Source organism: Hylobates moloch, unplaced genomic scaffold (genome assembly GCF_009828535.3).
Source record: "Hylobates moloch isolate HMO894 unplaced genomic scaffold, HMol_V3 SCAFFOLD_3, whole genome shotgun sequence".
NCBI lineage: Eukaryota > Metazoa > Chordata > Mammalia > Primates > Hylobatidae > Hylobates > Hylobates moloch.
The window spans coordinates 90,131,998-90,147,816 of NW_026652278.1; the positions used below are offsets into that span (position 1 = coordinate 90,131,998).

At 43.0% G+C, this 15,819-nt stretch overlaps 1 protein-coding gene across 10 annotated transcripts in view; it reads right to left on the reverse strand.

The window, feature by feature from the left end:
• The window catches only part of CCNY (cyclin Y), a 309,167-nt gene that overhangs the window by 8,951 nt on the left and 284,397 nt on the right, over positions 1 to 15,819 (reverse strand). For all 10 annotated transcript variants that reach the window (XM_058436535.1, XM_058436537.1, XM_058436536.1 and 7 more), the window contains one exon: positions 7,648 to 7,814. In XM_058436535.1, coding sequence (XP_058292518.1) covers positions 7,648 to 7,814 — 167 coding nt within the window. The remainder of the gene's footprint in view (positions 1 to 7,647; positions 7,815 to 15,819) is intronic.

A 15,819-nucleotide genomic window follows, 5' to 3' on the forward strand; every position in this document is an offset into this window, starting at 1 on the left:
CAGCTGAGTGATGTCCAATTCCACCAATTCCTGGGCTCACACAGTTTTACTGGGAAAGCCTGAATGAAGCATTCATTTCTAAAAATTCTAATAGTAAATCTATTTTACTGTGCAGGTGCCACAAAATCACTTGGAGCCTCTAGCTCCACCAGCATCTATGTTCACAGATATCCCCAGCAGCTCCTAGAATGTGGATTTCATTCCTTCTTTTAATAAAGTTTACAGGGTGTATTAGTTTGCAAGAGCTGCTGTAACGAAAATGCTAGGGGGCTTAAACAACGAGAATTGTTTCCCCACAGTGTGTGGCTGTAAGTCCAAGCTGTCAGCAGGCTGATATCTCCTGAGGCTGCTCTCCGTAGCCTGCAGGTGGCCGTCTGAGTCTCACATGCTCATCCCTCTGTCTGTTCCCTGTGTTCTGATCTCTTCTTATAGGACACCTGTCATATTACGTTAGGACCCACCCAAATGAACCAATGTTAATTTAATTAGGTCTTTAAAAACCTTAACTCCAGACATGGTTACATTCTCAAACACTAGGGGTTGGGAAGGCTTTGCATGTGAATTTGAGGGGGACAAAGTTCAGCCCCGCAACACTGCCTTCGTGCCCTTCAGAATTCATGTCCATCTTACATGCAGAACACACTCACCTCATCCTAACAGCCCGCTCCATCTCTAAGTCCCAAATCCTATCTAAATCTCATCTGAATCAGGTATGGGTGAAGCTTGAGGTATGATTCATCCTAAGGCAAAATTCCTCTCCAGCTGTGACCCAGTGACCTGCTTCTAAAATACAATGGCGGCACAGGCACAGGACAGACATAGGACAGGCATTCCCTTTCCTTCCAAAAGAAAGAAAAAAACTCAGAAAGAAAGGGGTCACAGTGTCCAGCAAGCCTGAAATCTAGCAGGACAAGCTCCAGGGATCGAAGACTTAAGTCCTCTCTGCTGATGCGCCATCACCCAACCCCAGGAAGGCAGCCCTGCCTTGGCCTAACCCCCTGAAGCCAAGGAGGAAACAGCCTCACTCCAGGCTGTGCCTGCTAGGCCCACGGTGGCAGTGGCAGACTTGCTGGCTTCGGTACCATCTCAGGATCATTCACCCCTTTCCTTGGAGGATATCACACGTCATGCCAGACAGTTCTGCTGGCCCGTGAAATGCCAGAGTATGACAGTCTTGCTTCACCTGTCCTGTCTCTGGGCCCTTTGGTGCAAGCCGGCAGCGCTTCTGCTGAGATGGCCAACTGGATCCATGCATCACATCTGTAATCTCTTTAGCAAATGCTGTCTCATCACCCTTGTGTTGCCTCCAGAGCACACTTTCTCATTTTTTTGCCATATGGATAGACTGAGATTAGAAGATTTGAGATTTCTAAATCTTCAGCTAGAAGATTTGGTTCCTTGTTACTAAATAATTCCTCCTTCTGTTTATCTCTCTCCTCTCACAGTATACTACAAGCAACAAGAGGAACCAGGCTGTGCCTTCCACACTGTGCATGGATATTTCCTTGGCTAAAACATCCATGTTCATTTCTTAAACGTTCCACTTTCCACAAAACACTAGAACACTATTTGGTCAGGTCTTTCCCACTTTCTAACAAGGATCACCTTTCCTCCAGCTCCCAGGAACATGCTCCTCACTTCTTTCTGAGACCTCACTATAAGCACCTTGGACATTCATATTGCCAACAACATTCTGTTCATGATGACATGTGAATGCATCTAAAATGGTAGAGGCATTCTCTACAGCTGTCCTCTTTTCTGAGTCTTCACCAGAATCACCTTTAATGCCCACATTTCTACCAACAATCCCTTCAAGGCAGTCTTGGGTTTTTCTAATATGCACCTCAAAACTCCTCCTGCCTCTATTCCTTACCAACTTTCAAAGCCACTTCCACATTTTTAGGTATTTGCTACAGCATCACCTCACTTCCCAGTACCAAAATCTGTGTTAGTTGGCTAGGGCTGCAGACTAACACAGGTAACAAAGTCCCAGAGATTGGGTGGCTTCAACAACAAAAATTTATTTTCTCACAATTCTAGAGGCTACTAGTCCAAGATCAAGGTGTTAGTGGGGTTGGTTTCTCCTGAGACCTCTCTCCTTGGCTTGCAGACGCTACCTTCTCTGTGTCCTCACGTGGCCATCCCTCTGTGTTGTCTGTGTCCTAATCCCTTCTTATGAGGACATCAGACATACTGGATTAGGGCCCAGCCTAATTACCCCATTTTAATTTAATTTCCTGTTTAAAAAATATATCTCCAAATATGGTCACATTCTGAGGGTCTGGGGGTTAGGACCTCACACATTTATTTTAGAGGAGACAATTCAGCCCATATCATGAATAGCATCTGTTACAGGACTCAGTGGGACTCTGGACTTCAAGCTGGGATATGCATTCAATTTATGGTACAGAAAGTGTCTCTCAGCATGCTTGAGAACACAGCATTAGGAAACAGATTTCTAGATCTGTAACTTTCATTTCACTCTTCTAAAACTGACTTGCTGGAGAACAAATCTGTGTGTGCAGGTTCTCCTTCTGGCTTCTTCTTTCCCAGTTGCTCTTCTCCTACCCTGGGAGGGAAAGGCAGGCTGCTCACCCACCCTTACTAAGGTTCACTGCCTCAGGGGGAAAACCCTCTGAGGAGCCCAGGAAAGGGACTATATCCCAACATGTGGTGCTGGGAAAGTGAATGACTCTAGTGACACGCTACTTAGATGGTTTCTAGTTTTTGCTTTCAACAAACTGAAGCGGGGGTTGGTAGGCTCATTTAAATAGCCTTTACTAATAGAAGGCTGTGTAATTTTAGCATATAATTTGAAGTGTTTTAAGACTTGAGTGACATTACTATAATAAAACTCCTCAAAATTTCACCTACTCATCTGAACACGCGCTCTGAACTCACACCAAAGAGGCAAAAGAAGAGAAAGGGGAATAAAACTGATGCTCAGCCTGGTTTCAATAATCATCATACACAAAAATATAAACTAATGAAAGAAAAAACTACTGATCTCATTAAGAAATCTATTTCCTATAAGGCTTTACTTTTTATGTATCTAATAATTTATACTGACTTTAAAAAAATATATAAAATGGAGTCTTGCTCTGTCGCTAAGGCTGGAGTGCAGTGGCACGATCTCGACTCACTGCAACCTCTGCCTCCTGGGCTCAAGCGATTCTCCTGCCTCAGCCTCCTGAGTAGCTGGGATTACAGGTGAGCGCCACCAGTACCAGATAATTTTTTGTATTTTTAGTAGAGATGGCATTTCACCATGTTGGCCAGGCTGGCTTGAACCCCTGACCTCAAGTGATCCACCCACCTCGGCCTCCCAAAGTGTTGGGATTACAGGTGTGAGCCACTGCACCCAGCTTTAGTATGTCTATATTTTAATCAACTGTGTACTAATGACAACTCAGACCTGAAAGTATTTTTAATAAATTAGAACATTATCATCCAGAAAACACTACTGCAATTTTGACTTAAATGTATATTTTTGATATGGAGAATTGTGAGGAAGAGGCTAACGTGTGAGGAAACTAGAAAGAAAATAATGAGTTCAAGGAGAAAAAGCAACAATGTAAAATTTTCATCTCTAAGAAAATGGGTAGTTGTGTTTCATATTACTCTGGTATATTCAGTCTCCAGTGTATACTTTTAACTTTAAAATCCTACGATATAAAATACGTTGCAAATAACATCCTTTACGATGACTAAAACTTGGGATAAAAATTTTCAAATGTCAACTAAAAAGGCCGAGGCAGGCAGATCACCTGATGTCAGGAGTTTGAGACCAGCCTGGCCAACATGGTGAAATCCCATCTGTACTAAAAATACCAAAAATTAGTCAGGACTAATGGCAGGCGCCTATAATCCCAGCTACTCAGGAGGCTGAGGCAGGAGAATTGCTTGAACCCGGGAAGCGGAAGTTGCAGTGAGCTGAGATCGCGCCATTGGACTCCAGCGTGGGCAACAACAGTGAAACTCTGCCTCAAAAAAAAAAAATGTAGTGGGGATACAAAATTTTCCAAACTACTTCTAGGGATAAACAGGCCAAAATGCATAAAGACCTCTACTATTGTGGTCACTGGTTGGCACCTCCAGAAAGGAATGGAGACACAACCGTGCCAAGTACCTCTGCGTAATCAGGAACTATAAATTCCTGATTTATGTGTGGTTCAGAGCATCCTTTCAGCTATTACTCCTATCAGAAGGAAGCTCCATGCTCCCTCCAACCTTCTGGCAGGGGGAAAACGCATCTATTCCTCCCCAAATATCCATATACGCAATTGTTTGATCAGCTTTTCTACGGAGAACATATAGAGTCTTACAGTGTGTTAATCATATAACCAAAGAGTAAACAGTATATTGTAGATGGATCACAGTGGCTCTCAAAACAAACAGTAGAATAAAATATGCAAGAATCTGAACACGCAAGGACTCAGTCTGGCCAGGTTACAACTTTGCCTACTCAGGGCCTTCAGTCCTCAGAGCTCTGCAAGGAAAGCAGAGGAGCACAGGGCACCTGAGCTGCATTTCCCCATGATCTGTTCTCCAGCCTGGCAGAGGGCAGTGGAAAAAGGCAGCACTCCAGAGTTTCTTCAGCAGAACTATTTACGGTCAGACCTTTTAGAAACATCAGGTCTTCCTGAATGCCTCCTTCCTTTGCCCAGCTACAGGCATGTGGGGCACTGATCAAATGCTGCATGAGTCACTAAGGTTCAGCCAGTGGCTGAGATGGCAATGGGGTAGCCTGGGCACCAACAGCTTTCAAAAAAGACAGAAAACAGGCTAAAAAATGATCAATTTTCTTTGGACAAATATGGAACAGAATTTTAACATCAGTCCTACTATTCTACTAACCATAGTGCTGGTTCTTTCAAAATCTTAAGGAGTAAAGCAGCAGCTTCATTCAATACAGTAACTATTACTATTTTGCACTTGAAAAAAATCCAACCTTATTATAATGTATAATTGTTTAAGGTATTGACTGCCCATCAAAAGAACAGACATTAAGGCTATCATTATCAAAACAATTCTTGATATTAAGTTAATTTCAGCTGAATGAACACTGGCCAACTGTTTTAACTTCTCTGTGTAGAAAAAGAGTTGACTTACAAAAAACAGTTGTTTTTTAAATTAAGCATTAAATGAAACAACTGTAGCTCCAATTGCTTAGAAGAGAAGAAACATAAATTGTGACTGACTTACTAGTCAAGTCACCTGGGCATCTTACTTAATTCTCAGTGCCTCGTTTTCATCTGTAAAATGGGAATAATAATAGTACTGCCTCATGGATAAATGTGAGATGTGAATTAACACAGAAAAGTCATTTCTTTTGAGCTAGGAAGTGCTCAGTATAGCATAGCTGCTGCTGCTGTTGTTGTTATTGTGATTATAAATATTCCTGGTAATTAGGTTTTACTGACTTGAATTTAAACCTTCAATGAACACAACCTAAGTACCTAGAATTCCAAATGACCTGTTACTTTACCCTCCTATCTTTTTATTTGAAGAGAGAAGGAAAAATTAAAAATGAATGTTTAAAACATCTTCGTAACTGAGGACCAGTACACATCATTTTCATTTGACTACTGTATAATGAATGGTCACTGGGATTAAGAAAGATGAGCCTTTCTTAATCAGCTGGGGATAAACCTCCCCACTTGGTTATTTTGTTGGAGTATTATTGAGCCTCTCTAGGCCTCAGTATCCAGATCTGTAACATGGACATCGGTACACAGGTCACAGAGTTGCTGAGAGGATTCAACTGACATATCCATGAACTGGGCAATGTGTACCTCCTGACAAATATTTTATAAACATTTCCTCAAAATTTGAAATCAACTAAGAGGATTTTCCATTGATCTTAAGTTTCCATGAAAATTCAGTTTGCTGGCATTTTGGTGAATTAAACCTGGTGGGTTAAGGATAAGAGTACAAAAGGCATCTCCTCCACACCTCTAATGTTCTTCACTGGTCATTTTTCTCTGTTCTCTTTCGTTTTCATGCTTCTGTGGTATCTGCAATTTGTGTTTGCCTCTCACTTCGTTTTGGAAATATAGCTAGGATACAAATCAAAATATTTAAGACCTAGTCTAATTTCATCAGGTATTCTGGCTTTAAGTGGACACACCTAGTCATGGTCGGGGGGCCCTCTGTGCTCTCACAGAACCTGGGCACCACCTAAACCAAGTCACTGGTCATGTACCATCTAACAGGAGGGGACAGCCAGGAAGTCATCATGTGATGTGCTGTTCAGTGTCAAATGATACCAAGCAGCTGAGCAAAGATAATCCCTAATAAAGAAAACAGGCCAGAATTTCTTATACCTTGCACCCAAATGTCCACCACCTTTATGATATGAATGACAACTATTTTAGTAGCTGTTTTCACCATGAAATATAGTCAAGAATTTTATTTTTCTTACTATATAGTTCTGATTTAAAAAAACTTCTTTATGCGTTTCTTACTTTATGTAATAAAGAATTACAGACACAGGATGAAATTTTATAGGTCTGCAGCAGGAATAGGCTCTGCAACAAATGCCCTAAGAACATAAACAAGCAGTGCTTCAAAGAGTGCCACAACAATGGGTGCCTGGGGAGTCAGTAACCAGAGGCAAGGAGGGCCCTAGGCTGCTGCAGAACCCACATGCCCACGAGTCTGCAGCCCAGGGATGCCCCTGCAGTGGTAGTTGTCACAGGCACTGGGAAGGTCCTGCATTGGAGGATTACTGGGGGCAGGGATGTGGGTGTAGACTGAGACAGAGCTGGTAACCTCCTCCAGCTTAAAGCCCCCTTGAGGAGGTTTGCCAAACAAAAAGTATGAGAAAAGTTTTAGCAACAATAATGTCAGAAGTGACTACAAATGATAAGGAACTGTAAGTCAAGTAGTGCTATCTGATTGTTTTCTACAATTCCTTCTTCCCCAAGGGCTCTGAACTCAGTTCTTGGATTCCCAGTCCCTAGAGACCCCCCAGACAACAGTCTGCAGGTGTCCTGCTAATAATCCTCACCTAAATTGAAGACTGGCCCATCTGAGAAACCCTGACACTGCCCGGAGAGTGAGGGGAGTAGACAGCTCTCAGTCCCCACAACCCCCAAGGCCGATGCCCCTCCCCGAGCCCTGTTCATGCTGCAAGTGGGAGCCCCAGGGACACAAAGCTGACCTGAAGCAACTGAACCTGCAAAACATGACAAAGCAGTGGATGTTTTCTCTGTGAAACTAAACAAAAATGTAAATTATTTTAGCTTCTGTGCTTTTTGGATTGCCTTATTGCCCACAAGGGACTGTATGGGGGCATTACCTCTCTGTGATCAGTCTGCAGTGAGATACAAAGCCCAAATATAAACCATCACAGGCTGCTATCAGTGCTGGACCACACCTTTCTAATTAAAGGAGTGTTTGCCTACAATATAGTTTCCGTAAACCAGTTTCACAAAACCAGGAGGTGTTACCAGTACCTGTTCATGATCCACGATGAGAAATGCAGGTTTTCATATGTAATATTCCACAGCCATGCCCCTGTTGTAACAGCTCACAACAGACATTCAGTCAAATGCATGCATTCTGCGCTATATAGACCATTAAAAAAGGAGGCAGCTTTCTTTCCAAACGGTCTGGCCAAGACTCTGATGCCCCCCCACTCACATGTCCTCCACCGTGATGTCTTTCAGGATCTGGCAGTAATCCACATTCCATACAGCCTGGTCATCCCACACCTTGGAGGCCAGCAGGATCGCCCCTAAAACAATCCGCTTCCAGTTGGCCGGACAGATATCTATCTCTGCATATGTTAAAAGTCTTTCAAGGTACACCTGGGAAGACAAGACAATGCCAGAGCTAAGTGATTTGTTTTCTCCTAAACACCAGCACATCTCAAGAAATGCCAAAATATTATGTATCACATCCACCTTTAAATGGGAATTTATTACCCAATTATATTTATTTTTAAAAGGCCAAAGGGCTCAATGAGTCTGATGAAACAAGGGCTAAAAGTCCCACTCCATTAGTGGACAGTGTGGGTGCAGCTGGATCTTAAACAGACTCTGTGGAGGAAACAATTCCAGGAAGCACAGGCTAATTTCTCACTGTATCAACTGTGATATCCATACATGTTAATGAATGTTCCAACAGAAAGGATAGAGAATGTATAGAGAGTACAATTTTTTTTGTTTGTAGGTTTTTTAAAATTAAGCTTTTTGTTTTGAGATAACTATAGATATACATGCGGTTGTTGATAAGCCTATCTTTTAATTACTGTGGTAAAATATACACAACATATAATTTACCATTTAACCATTTTCAGTTCAGCGGCATTAAGGTACAATCACATTGTTGTGTTGTTTCTGCAGTGTGGTGGTTACCACATTCACCTGACACACTGCTGTGCAACCATCACCACCATCTATCTCCAGAACTTTATCATCTTCCCAAACTGAAACCCTACACCCGTTAAATAATAACTCCCCACTTCCTCCCTCTCCGCAGCTCCGGGCAACCACCATTCTCTATGAATCTGACTATTCTTGGCACATCATATTGGTAGAATCATAAAATATTCGTCCTTTTCTGTCTGGCTTATTATCACTTCGCATAATGTCCCCAAGGTTCACCCATGTTGTGGCATGGGTCAGAACTTCCTTTTTAAGGCTGAATAATATTCAACTGTATGCATATACCCATCGTGTTTATCCATTCATCTGTCAATGAACGTTTGAGCTGTTCCTCCGTGTGGCTATTGTGAACAATGTAGCTATGAACACTGGTGTACAAATATCTGTTTGAATCCGTGCTTTTAATTCCTTTGGGTACATACCCAGAGGTGGAATTGCTGGATCATAGGGTAATCCTATGTTCAGTTTTTGAGGAGCTGCCATATCATTTTCCACAGTATGCACCATTTCACATTTCGGCAATGCACAAGGATTCCAATTTCTCTACATCCTCCCTAACGCTTCTTATTTTCTGTTTTGTTTTGGTAATAGTCATCCTGACGGGTGTGAAGTCGTATATCACTGTGATTATGATTTTATATACCTATTTTTAAATCATTAAAATGATTGGAAAATAAAATCAAGTAATACAGGATTTCTAAACTGACAGAGTTTAGGTTGAAGACAGACATCAGAAATATCTACAAAGCCCATTAAGCTGGGCCACGAGGTAAGAATGTCTTTTCTAGTTTCCCATAGTAAAACTCTGTTTATTATTGATAGTACGTCTTACACTTCTCTGAACTATGAAATTACTACTGCAGTTTTTATCAAATGCATTTGCAAAGTGAAAATGTAACAGAAAAAAAAAACAAAATTAAACAGACATCATCCATGCTTTTTTTAAGAACTTGCAGATAAAACCCATTAATGTTATAATTATTCATAGTATATAATGTCCATAAAGTCTTAAATATTACAAAACGCAAAAAGGCACATGTGGAAAGGAAAATGTTTACACATAAATAAAATACAGATTATTTTCAGTTAAATGATACCAACAGTCCCAAATGGAATGGGAAAGGTTTTTTTTGTTTTGTTTTGTTTTGTTTTGTTTTGTTTTGTTTTTTAAAAAAAGGAAGAATTCACACCTGTTACTTCATTAGGATGTCTTTGAGGAGGCGGCTGAACTTTAGGAAGTTCTTGAGAAAAAGGGTAATTAACACTGATTGGGAGAGGTCTCTTATGGGATGTGAATGCACAAGGCCTGTGAAGGGGCCAACATTCATTATGACCAACAATCATAGAAGGTGGGCTGCTCTGGAAGAACCCCAGCTCCCGGCTTGCACAGCTAGGTAGGTGCTGTTCTCTGGGACAGGGTGCACTGGGGAGGAAGAGGTTGGTAAAAGATCGCAGGCCTGACTCTGGACATTTTCTGTCTTGAAATGTCCCAGTGGATGCCACATAAGTAGTGAACATGCAGGTCTGAAGCTCCAAGAAAACAGCACTGGGGTGCCAGTTTGAGAGTCTGTGATAGGCAGACAGAGCAAAGCCAGGGACAAAGGACCCGGGGGAGGCTTCAGAACTAAGAAAGGGAGGGGCTGGGCCTGAGACTGGAGGGCCCCTTCCGTTTTAAGGCCTGGAGACAGGATGAAGGGGTAACAAAGAAGAGTGGGGAGTAAAACCTGGTATGTGGTGTTCGTTTGAGTCTTGTAATAGTTTGGAAAAGAACTTCTAAGGCAAAGCTGTTTGCAAGTGCCTAAACTAGGCTTACAACATCATACGGGGCATTTGAGAAGGAAACTGAAGTGGCCTCTTGCACAATAAAACATTAAATTGGAGGAGTAAGGACTCTAGAGGCAGTGATTATGCAGGTGGAGGGGGAGGAGAAGCAGCAGGCATGGGGGATTCAGCAAGGAGGAAGCCAGGGAGAGAAGGGCAAGGGAGTAAGGGTAGAGGGACAAAAGGAGTGGGGAGGGAAGACAGGGCAGAAGAGGGGGACGGAGGAACAATCCTTAATGGAAGCAAAACTCTGGGCAAATTAAGGATAAAACGACCATCAGCGAGCAGCACAGGGTCATGAGCAGCGTAGGGTCATAAGCCATGAGCAGCGCAGGGTCACGAGCAGTGTAGGGTCATGAGCCATGAGCAGCGCAGGGTCACGAGCACCGTAGGGTCATGGGCCATGAGCAGCGCAGGGTCACGGACAGTGTAGGGTCATGGGCCATGAGCAGTGCAAGGTCACGAGCAGTGTAGGGTCATGAGCCATGAGCAGCGCAAGGTCACGAGCAGTGTAGGGTCGTGAGCCATGAGCAGTGCAGGGTCATGAGCAGTGTAGGGTCATGGGCCATGAGCAGCGCAGGGTCACGAGCAGTGTAGGGTCACGAACCATGAGCAGCACAGGGTCGCATACAGCATAGGGTCACATGGCTTGACCAGCTACTCTGCAGAGCCCCCCACCCCTCATCCCTAAACCACAGACAGAGTGAGAAGGTCTAATGCTCCCCAAAGCAACCAGAAGCTTCCTTGTGGCTTATTTTGCCAGGTGCAGCTGTGAAGCCCCTGAGAAACTAGTGGGGTGGGGAGGGGCAGGTCAGACTCTTCTCTGCCTCTTCGAGAGAAGGGGTTTGGCATGATGAGGGGTGGGAGGGGGGCGGAGTTGGCACCCAACTGTTTGCTGAATGAAAACATCCATGACTAATGGTTTCTTGCTTAAAAAGATTATTGTTCTGTGTTCAGATTACTTTTCTGTGTTCAGTGCTTTACTAATGAAACAGCAGTTTTTTAAATCTTAAAAACTTGGATTTTTATGGCTTACTTATCAGATGTTCCTTAGAATGGATCAGGGCACTGTACTGAAGACAAAGTAAAAATCCTAAAAAGAAAGTACGGTTGACCCCTGAACAACACAGGTTCGAGCTGTGTGGATCCACTAATACGCAGATTTTTTCGGTAAGTTACACTGAATGCACCTGCCTCTCCTGCCTCCCTTCCACCTTCTCCACCTCTTTCGCCTCCACAGCCCCAGAGGCAGCAAGATCAACCCCTCCTCTCCTCCTCAGCCTACTCAACGCGAAAATGACCAGGATGACAACCTTTATGATGATCCACTTCCACTTAATGAATGGGAAATATATTTTCTTGGCCAGGTGTGGCGGCTCAAGCCTGTAATCCCAGCACGTCGGGAGGCAAGGTGGGCAGATAATGAGGTCAGGAGATCGAGACCATCCTGGCCAACATGGTGAAACCCCGTCTCTACTAAAAATACAAAAATTAGCTAGGCATGGTGTGCGCGCCTGTGGTCCCAGCTACTTGGGAGGCTGAGGCAGGAGAACTGCTTGAACCCGGGAGGCGGAGGCTGCAGTGAGCCAAGATTGCGAAACTGCACTCCAGCCAGGGTGACACAGTGAGACTCCATCTCATAAAATATATAAATATACATACATATATTTATTTATATATATTTATATATATGTATATATATTTGTCCTTATTTTCTTAACATTTCTTTTCTCTGGCTTACTTCATTGTAAGAATACAGTATAGCATACATATAACATGCAAAATAAATAATAACCAAATGTTTATGTTGCAGGTAAGGCTTTCAGTCAACAGTAGGCTATTAAGTTTCAAGGGGCCAAAAGTTACATGTGGATTTTCAACTGTGCAGGGTTCCATGCCTCTAACCCTGGAGTTGTTCATTGGTCAAGTGGAATAACATGTTTCAAATCCCAGACGCAAATAGCCAATAAGCTGTAGTAAGAGGTTCTAAGTATACTGATAATAAAATGGAAAACCATTATAGGCAAAGTCCACCTTGACCTTCCCAAATTAGTTGGGTGACCCTCTGCTTGCTCCCAGTGCTGCATTTATCTAAGCGTAGTGTAAGGGCCTCTTCCCTGGATAGGAAGCCTGGATAAACCCTCATCTCATCCCCAGTATGCGCGGCATCTAGCCCAGGGGCCGGCAGAGGGTGCTCCCTGAATGCTTCATGGACACATGGGGTCCTGCAGGGACGACAAGGGGCCGCATCCACACAGGGCTCCGGCAGGCTCCTGAAAGAGCTATGGAAGGGCAGATTTCCAACCCAACGGAAGTCGGCGGGACTACATACAAGTGATTCACTAGTAAAACGACCACAAATAATGGCATTCAGGAAAGAGAACCGCATCAACAAGGCGTAGTGAATTAACGAAAACTGAGTCCTTGGCTTGTGAGACAGGAGCAGTGGTGAACAACAAAGTTCAGAGGAGGCAGCTATAGGCACACGGGAAGCCAAAGAGATCTTCAAATAAGGCCCAGGAAGTCACGAAGCACACGGCATTGTAACTGCACTGGAAAGGCCTTTGTAGGGGTTTCCAAGTGTCCTTCACTCAACAATAGCATTTGAGTGTGACAACTGTTGGTGGAAAAAAGAAAGTCACTCAAGAGAGCTGAATAACCTTATCAATTTTTGGAGATTTTCATTTTTAACGGTATTTATTATATTAAGTTTGAACAGAAAGAATAAGCTAATGTTTTAGATCATAATTGTTCTCTGTTTGAACATCATAACTCTTCAGATAAAGATCTAGGTGAGGTTCCGTGGAATTCAAGCTGGCACTGACCTTAAGGCCCCAGGCTGCATATTTTACAAAGGCTGATGACAAACTCCTCTCGCTCTCCAACAAAGAGACAACCAGAAAATGTGCAATACCACTGTGCTGAGAGCAGAAAACGGGGACTGGACCTAAGCAAACCTCCAGATCGTTAAAGCAGCAGAAAAAGAAGACTGTGATTCAATCTTCACCCAGATCCCGGAGATTCCACTCCTTTACAGACATGAGGCGCTCGAACCTCCCAAGCTCTTCACAGAGGTCAGTGCTCACTGGCTCAGTACAAAAAGCTGACTACATTTTCTTCTGACTTTGTAACTTACCTTAGTTGATGAATATTAATAACTCTATTAGTAATATTTAAGAGAATACTTAATGTTTGGGAAAAAAACAAACAGTCATGAACCAGGTGTGATATTCCATTACGGCTAACTGAAGCAATCAGACAACACAATACATCCTGTAACAGAGGGAAAGCAGTTGCTACATTGGGGAGATAAGGCATTCATGGTAAGCGCGACTTAAAAATATGTAATTTAGCAAAACTTGCCAATAAAACTATAGTCAAGGGTCAGCTGCAACTTCTTTAGTAAACTTCCACTTGGATATTTTAACTCTCTGCCAAGTAAAATAATACACGGTTGATTTTTCTAAACAATATCCCACGACCATTGCTAACAGGTCACTCTTACTCAATTAAGTTTTCAGATTTAATTCATGAGAATGACTATCCTAAGAAGTCTCTCTTGAAACCACAGGTTAATGAGCAACTATGGAGCTACAAACAGGCATCAGCTGACTGCACATCACAAAGCTGTTCAGAGGCATTTGGAGGGCATCAAACAAAACTTGCGGAATTGAGGATATATGCAAATGAGATCCCAATGATGCTGAAATTATTCCAATCCGATTTTAGAGAGTAATACTAGGCCAGTTAATTGTCTGAATCTGTACCAGATATAATTTCCTTCTGGACTTTAATCCTGCCATCTTTCAGCTGTTTGGTTTGATGATTAGAGCATGTTCCAACACGGCTGAGGTTGAAATCATACCGGTGAAGACTGTGAAGTGAGTTGGTAGCTTCATTCCATTCTTAATTATACCCTAATTCCAGAGTGCCATCTCATAAACATACTATTTGGGGGGAATGGGGGTAACTACCTAAACTCCCTGTATTCAGCAATGCTCCATAAATTACCACTTTTGTGGCCAACAAAAATTATTTTAAAGGAGTAATTATTATTTTCTGTTTATAAAATTTCTGCCAGTTTCACATTTGGATTCTTTTTGTACCTGATGCTGGAAGATTTTCCAATAGCCTGGAATATACATTTATATTATGAATATAAGTTAATAAATTAATATAAAGTATAATCTTTACCCTAAACTACAGCAATAACCTCCTTGTTGGTACCCCTGGAGAGATCTTAATACAAATCTTACATGATTCTGTTGGTATCCTGTGGATATGGGTTATAGGGTGTCCCCTCTTCCAAAATGCGTTGTTGAAGTCCTAACCCCAAGTGCCTCAGAATAAGGCCTTATTTGGAGACAAGGCCTTTACAGAGGTAGTGGAGTTAAAATGAGGTCATTAGGGCAGGACCTAATACAATATGATTGGGGCCCTTACATTAAGGGGAAACTTGGAGACAGACATGCACACAGGAGAACGCTGCGTGAGCATGAGGCTGGGCACCCACACATTGTAATATGTCAGAGAGAGGCCTGGAACAGAACCTTCCCCCACAGCCCTTGGAACTAACCCGGCCAGTGCCTTGATTTCAGATTGCTGGCCTCCAGGACTGGGAGACAATGAAGTTCTGGTGTTGAAGACACCCAGTGTGCAGTACAACGTTCTGGCAGCCCCAGGGAATTAACAAAATATCTGTCTAAAGACCTTGATGGCTCCCTCCCACCTGAAGCAAAGCTGGCGATCCACAGGCTGGGAGTAGCTCACAGACAGGTTTCGTTTGGCTTGGAGATTCTTTTAAAAATCCCAGCTAACAACAGGGAACATTCAAAAATAAGTCTGGGTTTCTTTGAACACTGGAAGGCCCCAGCCCCTCATTTCTACATGGCAAGGATTAGTCATGTTGTGATTTTCAAATGTTACTGAGTGTACATGCATGCACACATGAACACAAGCTTGCTTAGCATTTGCCATCAGTAACAACCCCCTCTGCCCTCTAAAAGGAGGCCTTTGCAGCCCAGGAAATGATCCTGATCATCTATCTAAAAATGTATATAAGCAGAAAAGAAAGAACAAAACAGCACAGTGTGCAGCAAAGAGTGAACACAACAAGCCTGAGACTGCCATGCTCAGAACAGGCTGCTTCTGGGGCTGACCTCAGTTGGCATTTGAGAGTGTCCATTTCAGGAGGGCTCCTAGCATTCCCAGGACAGGTAAGAGCAGCTCACTATGCACACAAGGTGTACAAACAAGGTGGTTTATGATGAGCCTGCTTTCCTTCTGGGACTCTGGAATTTTGCCATGTGCTAAACGGAGGATGTCTGCATAACCAACACTCAACACAAACCTTGGGTGCTGTCTCTAATGGGCTTTGCTGGTGGACAACATCTTAGAAGTATAGTCATATGTCATTTAACAATGGGTACATTCTGAAAAATGCTTCATTAGGCAATTCGATCCTTGTCGGAATACCATAGAGTGCACTTACACAAAAGCAGGTGTTATGGCCTACTACAAACCTAGGCTGTGTGGTATGACCTATTGCTCCAAGGCTGCAAACCTGTACAGCATGTGACTGTACTGAATACTGCTGGTAATTGGA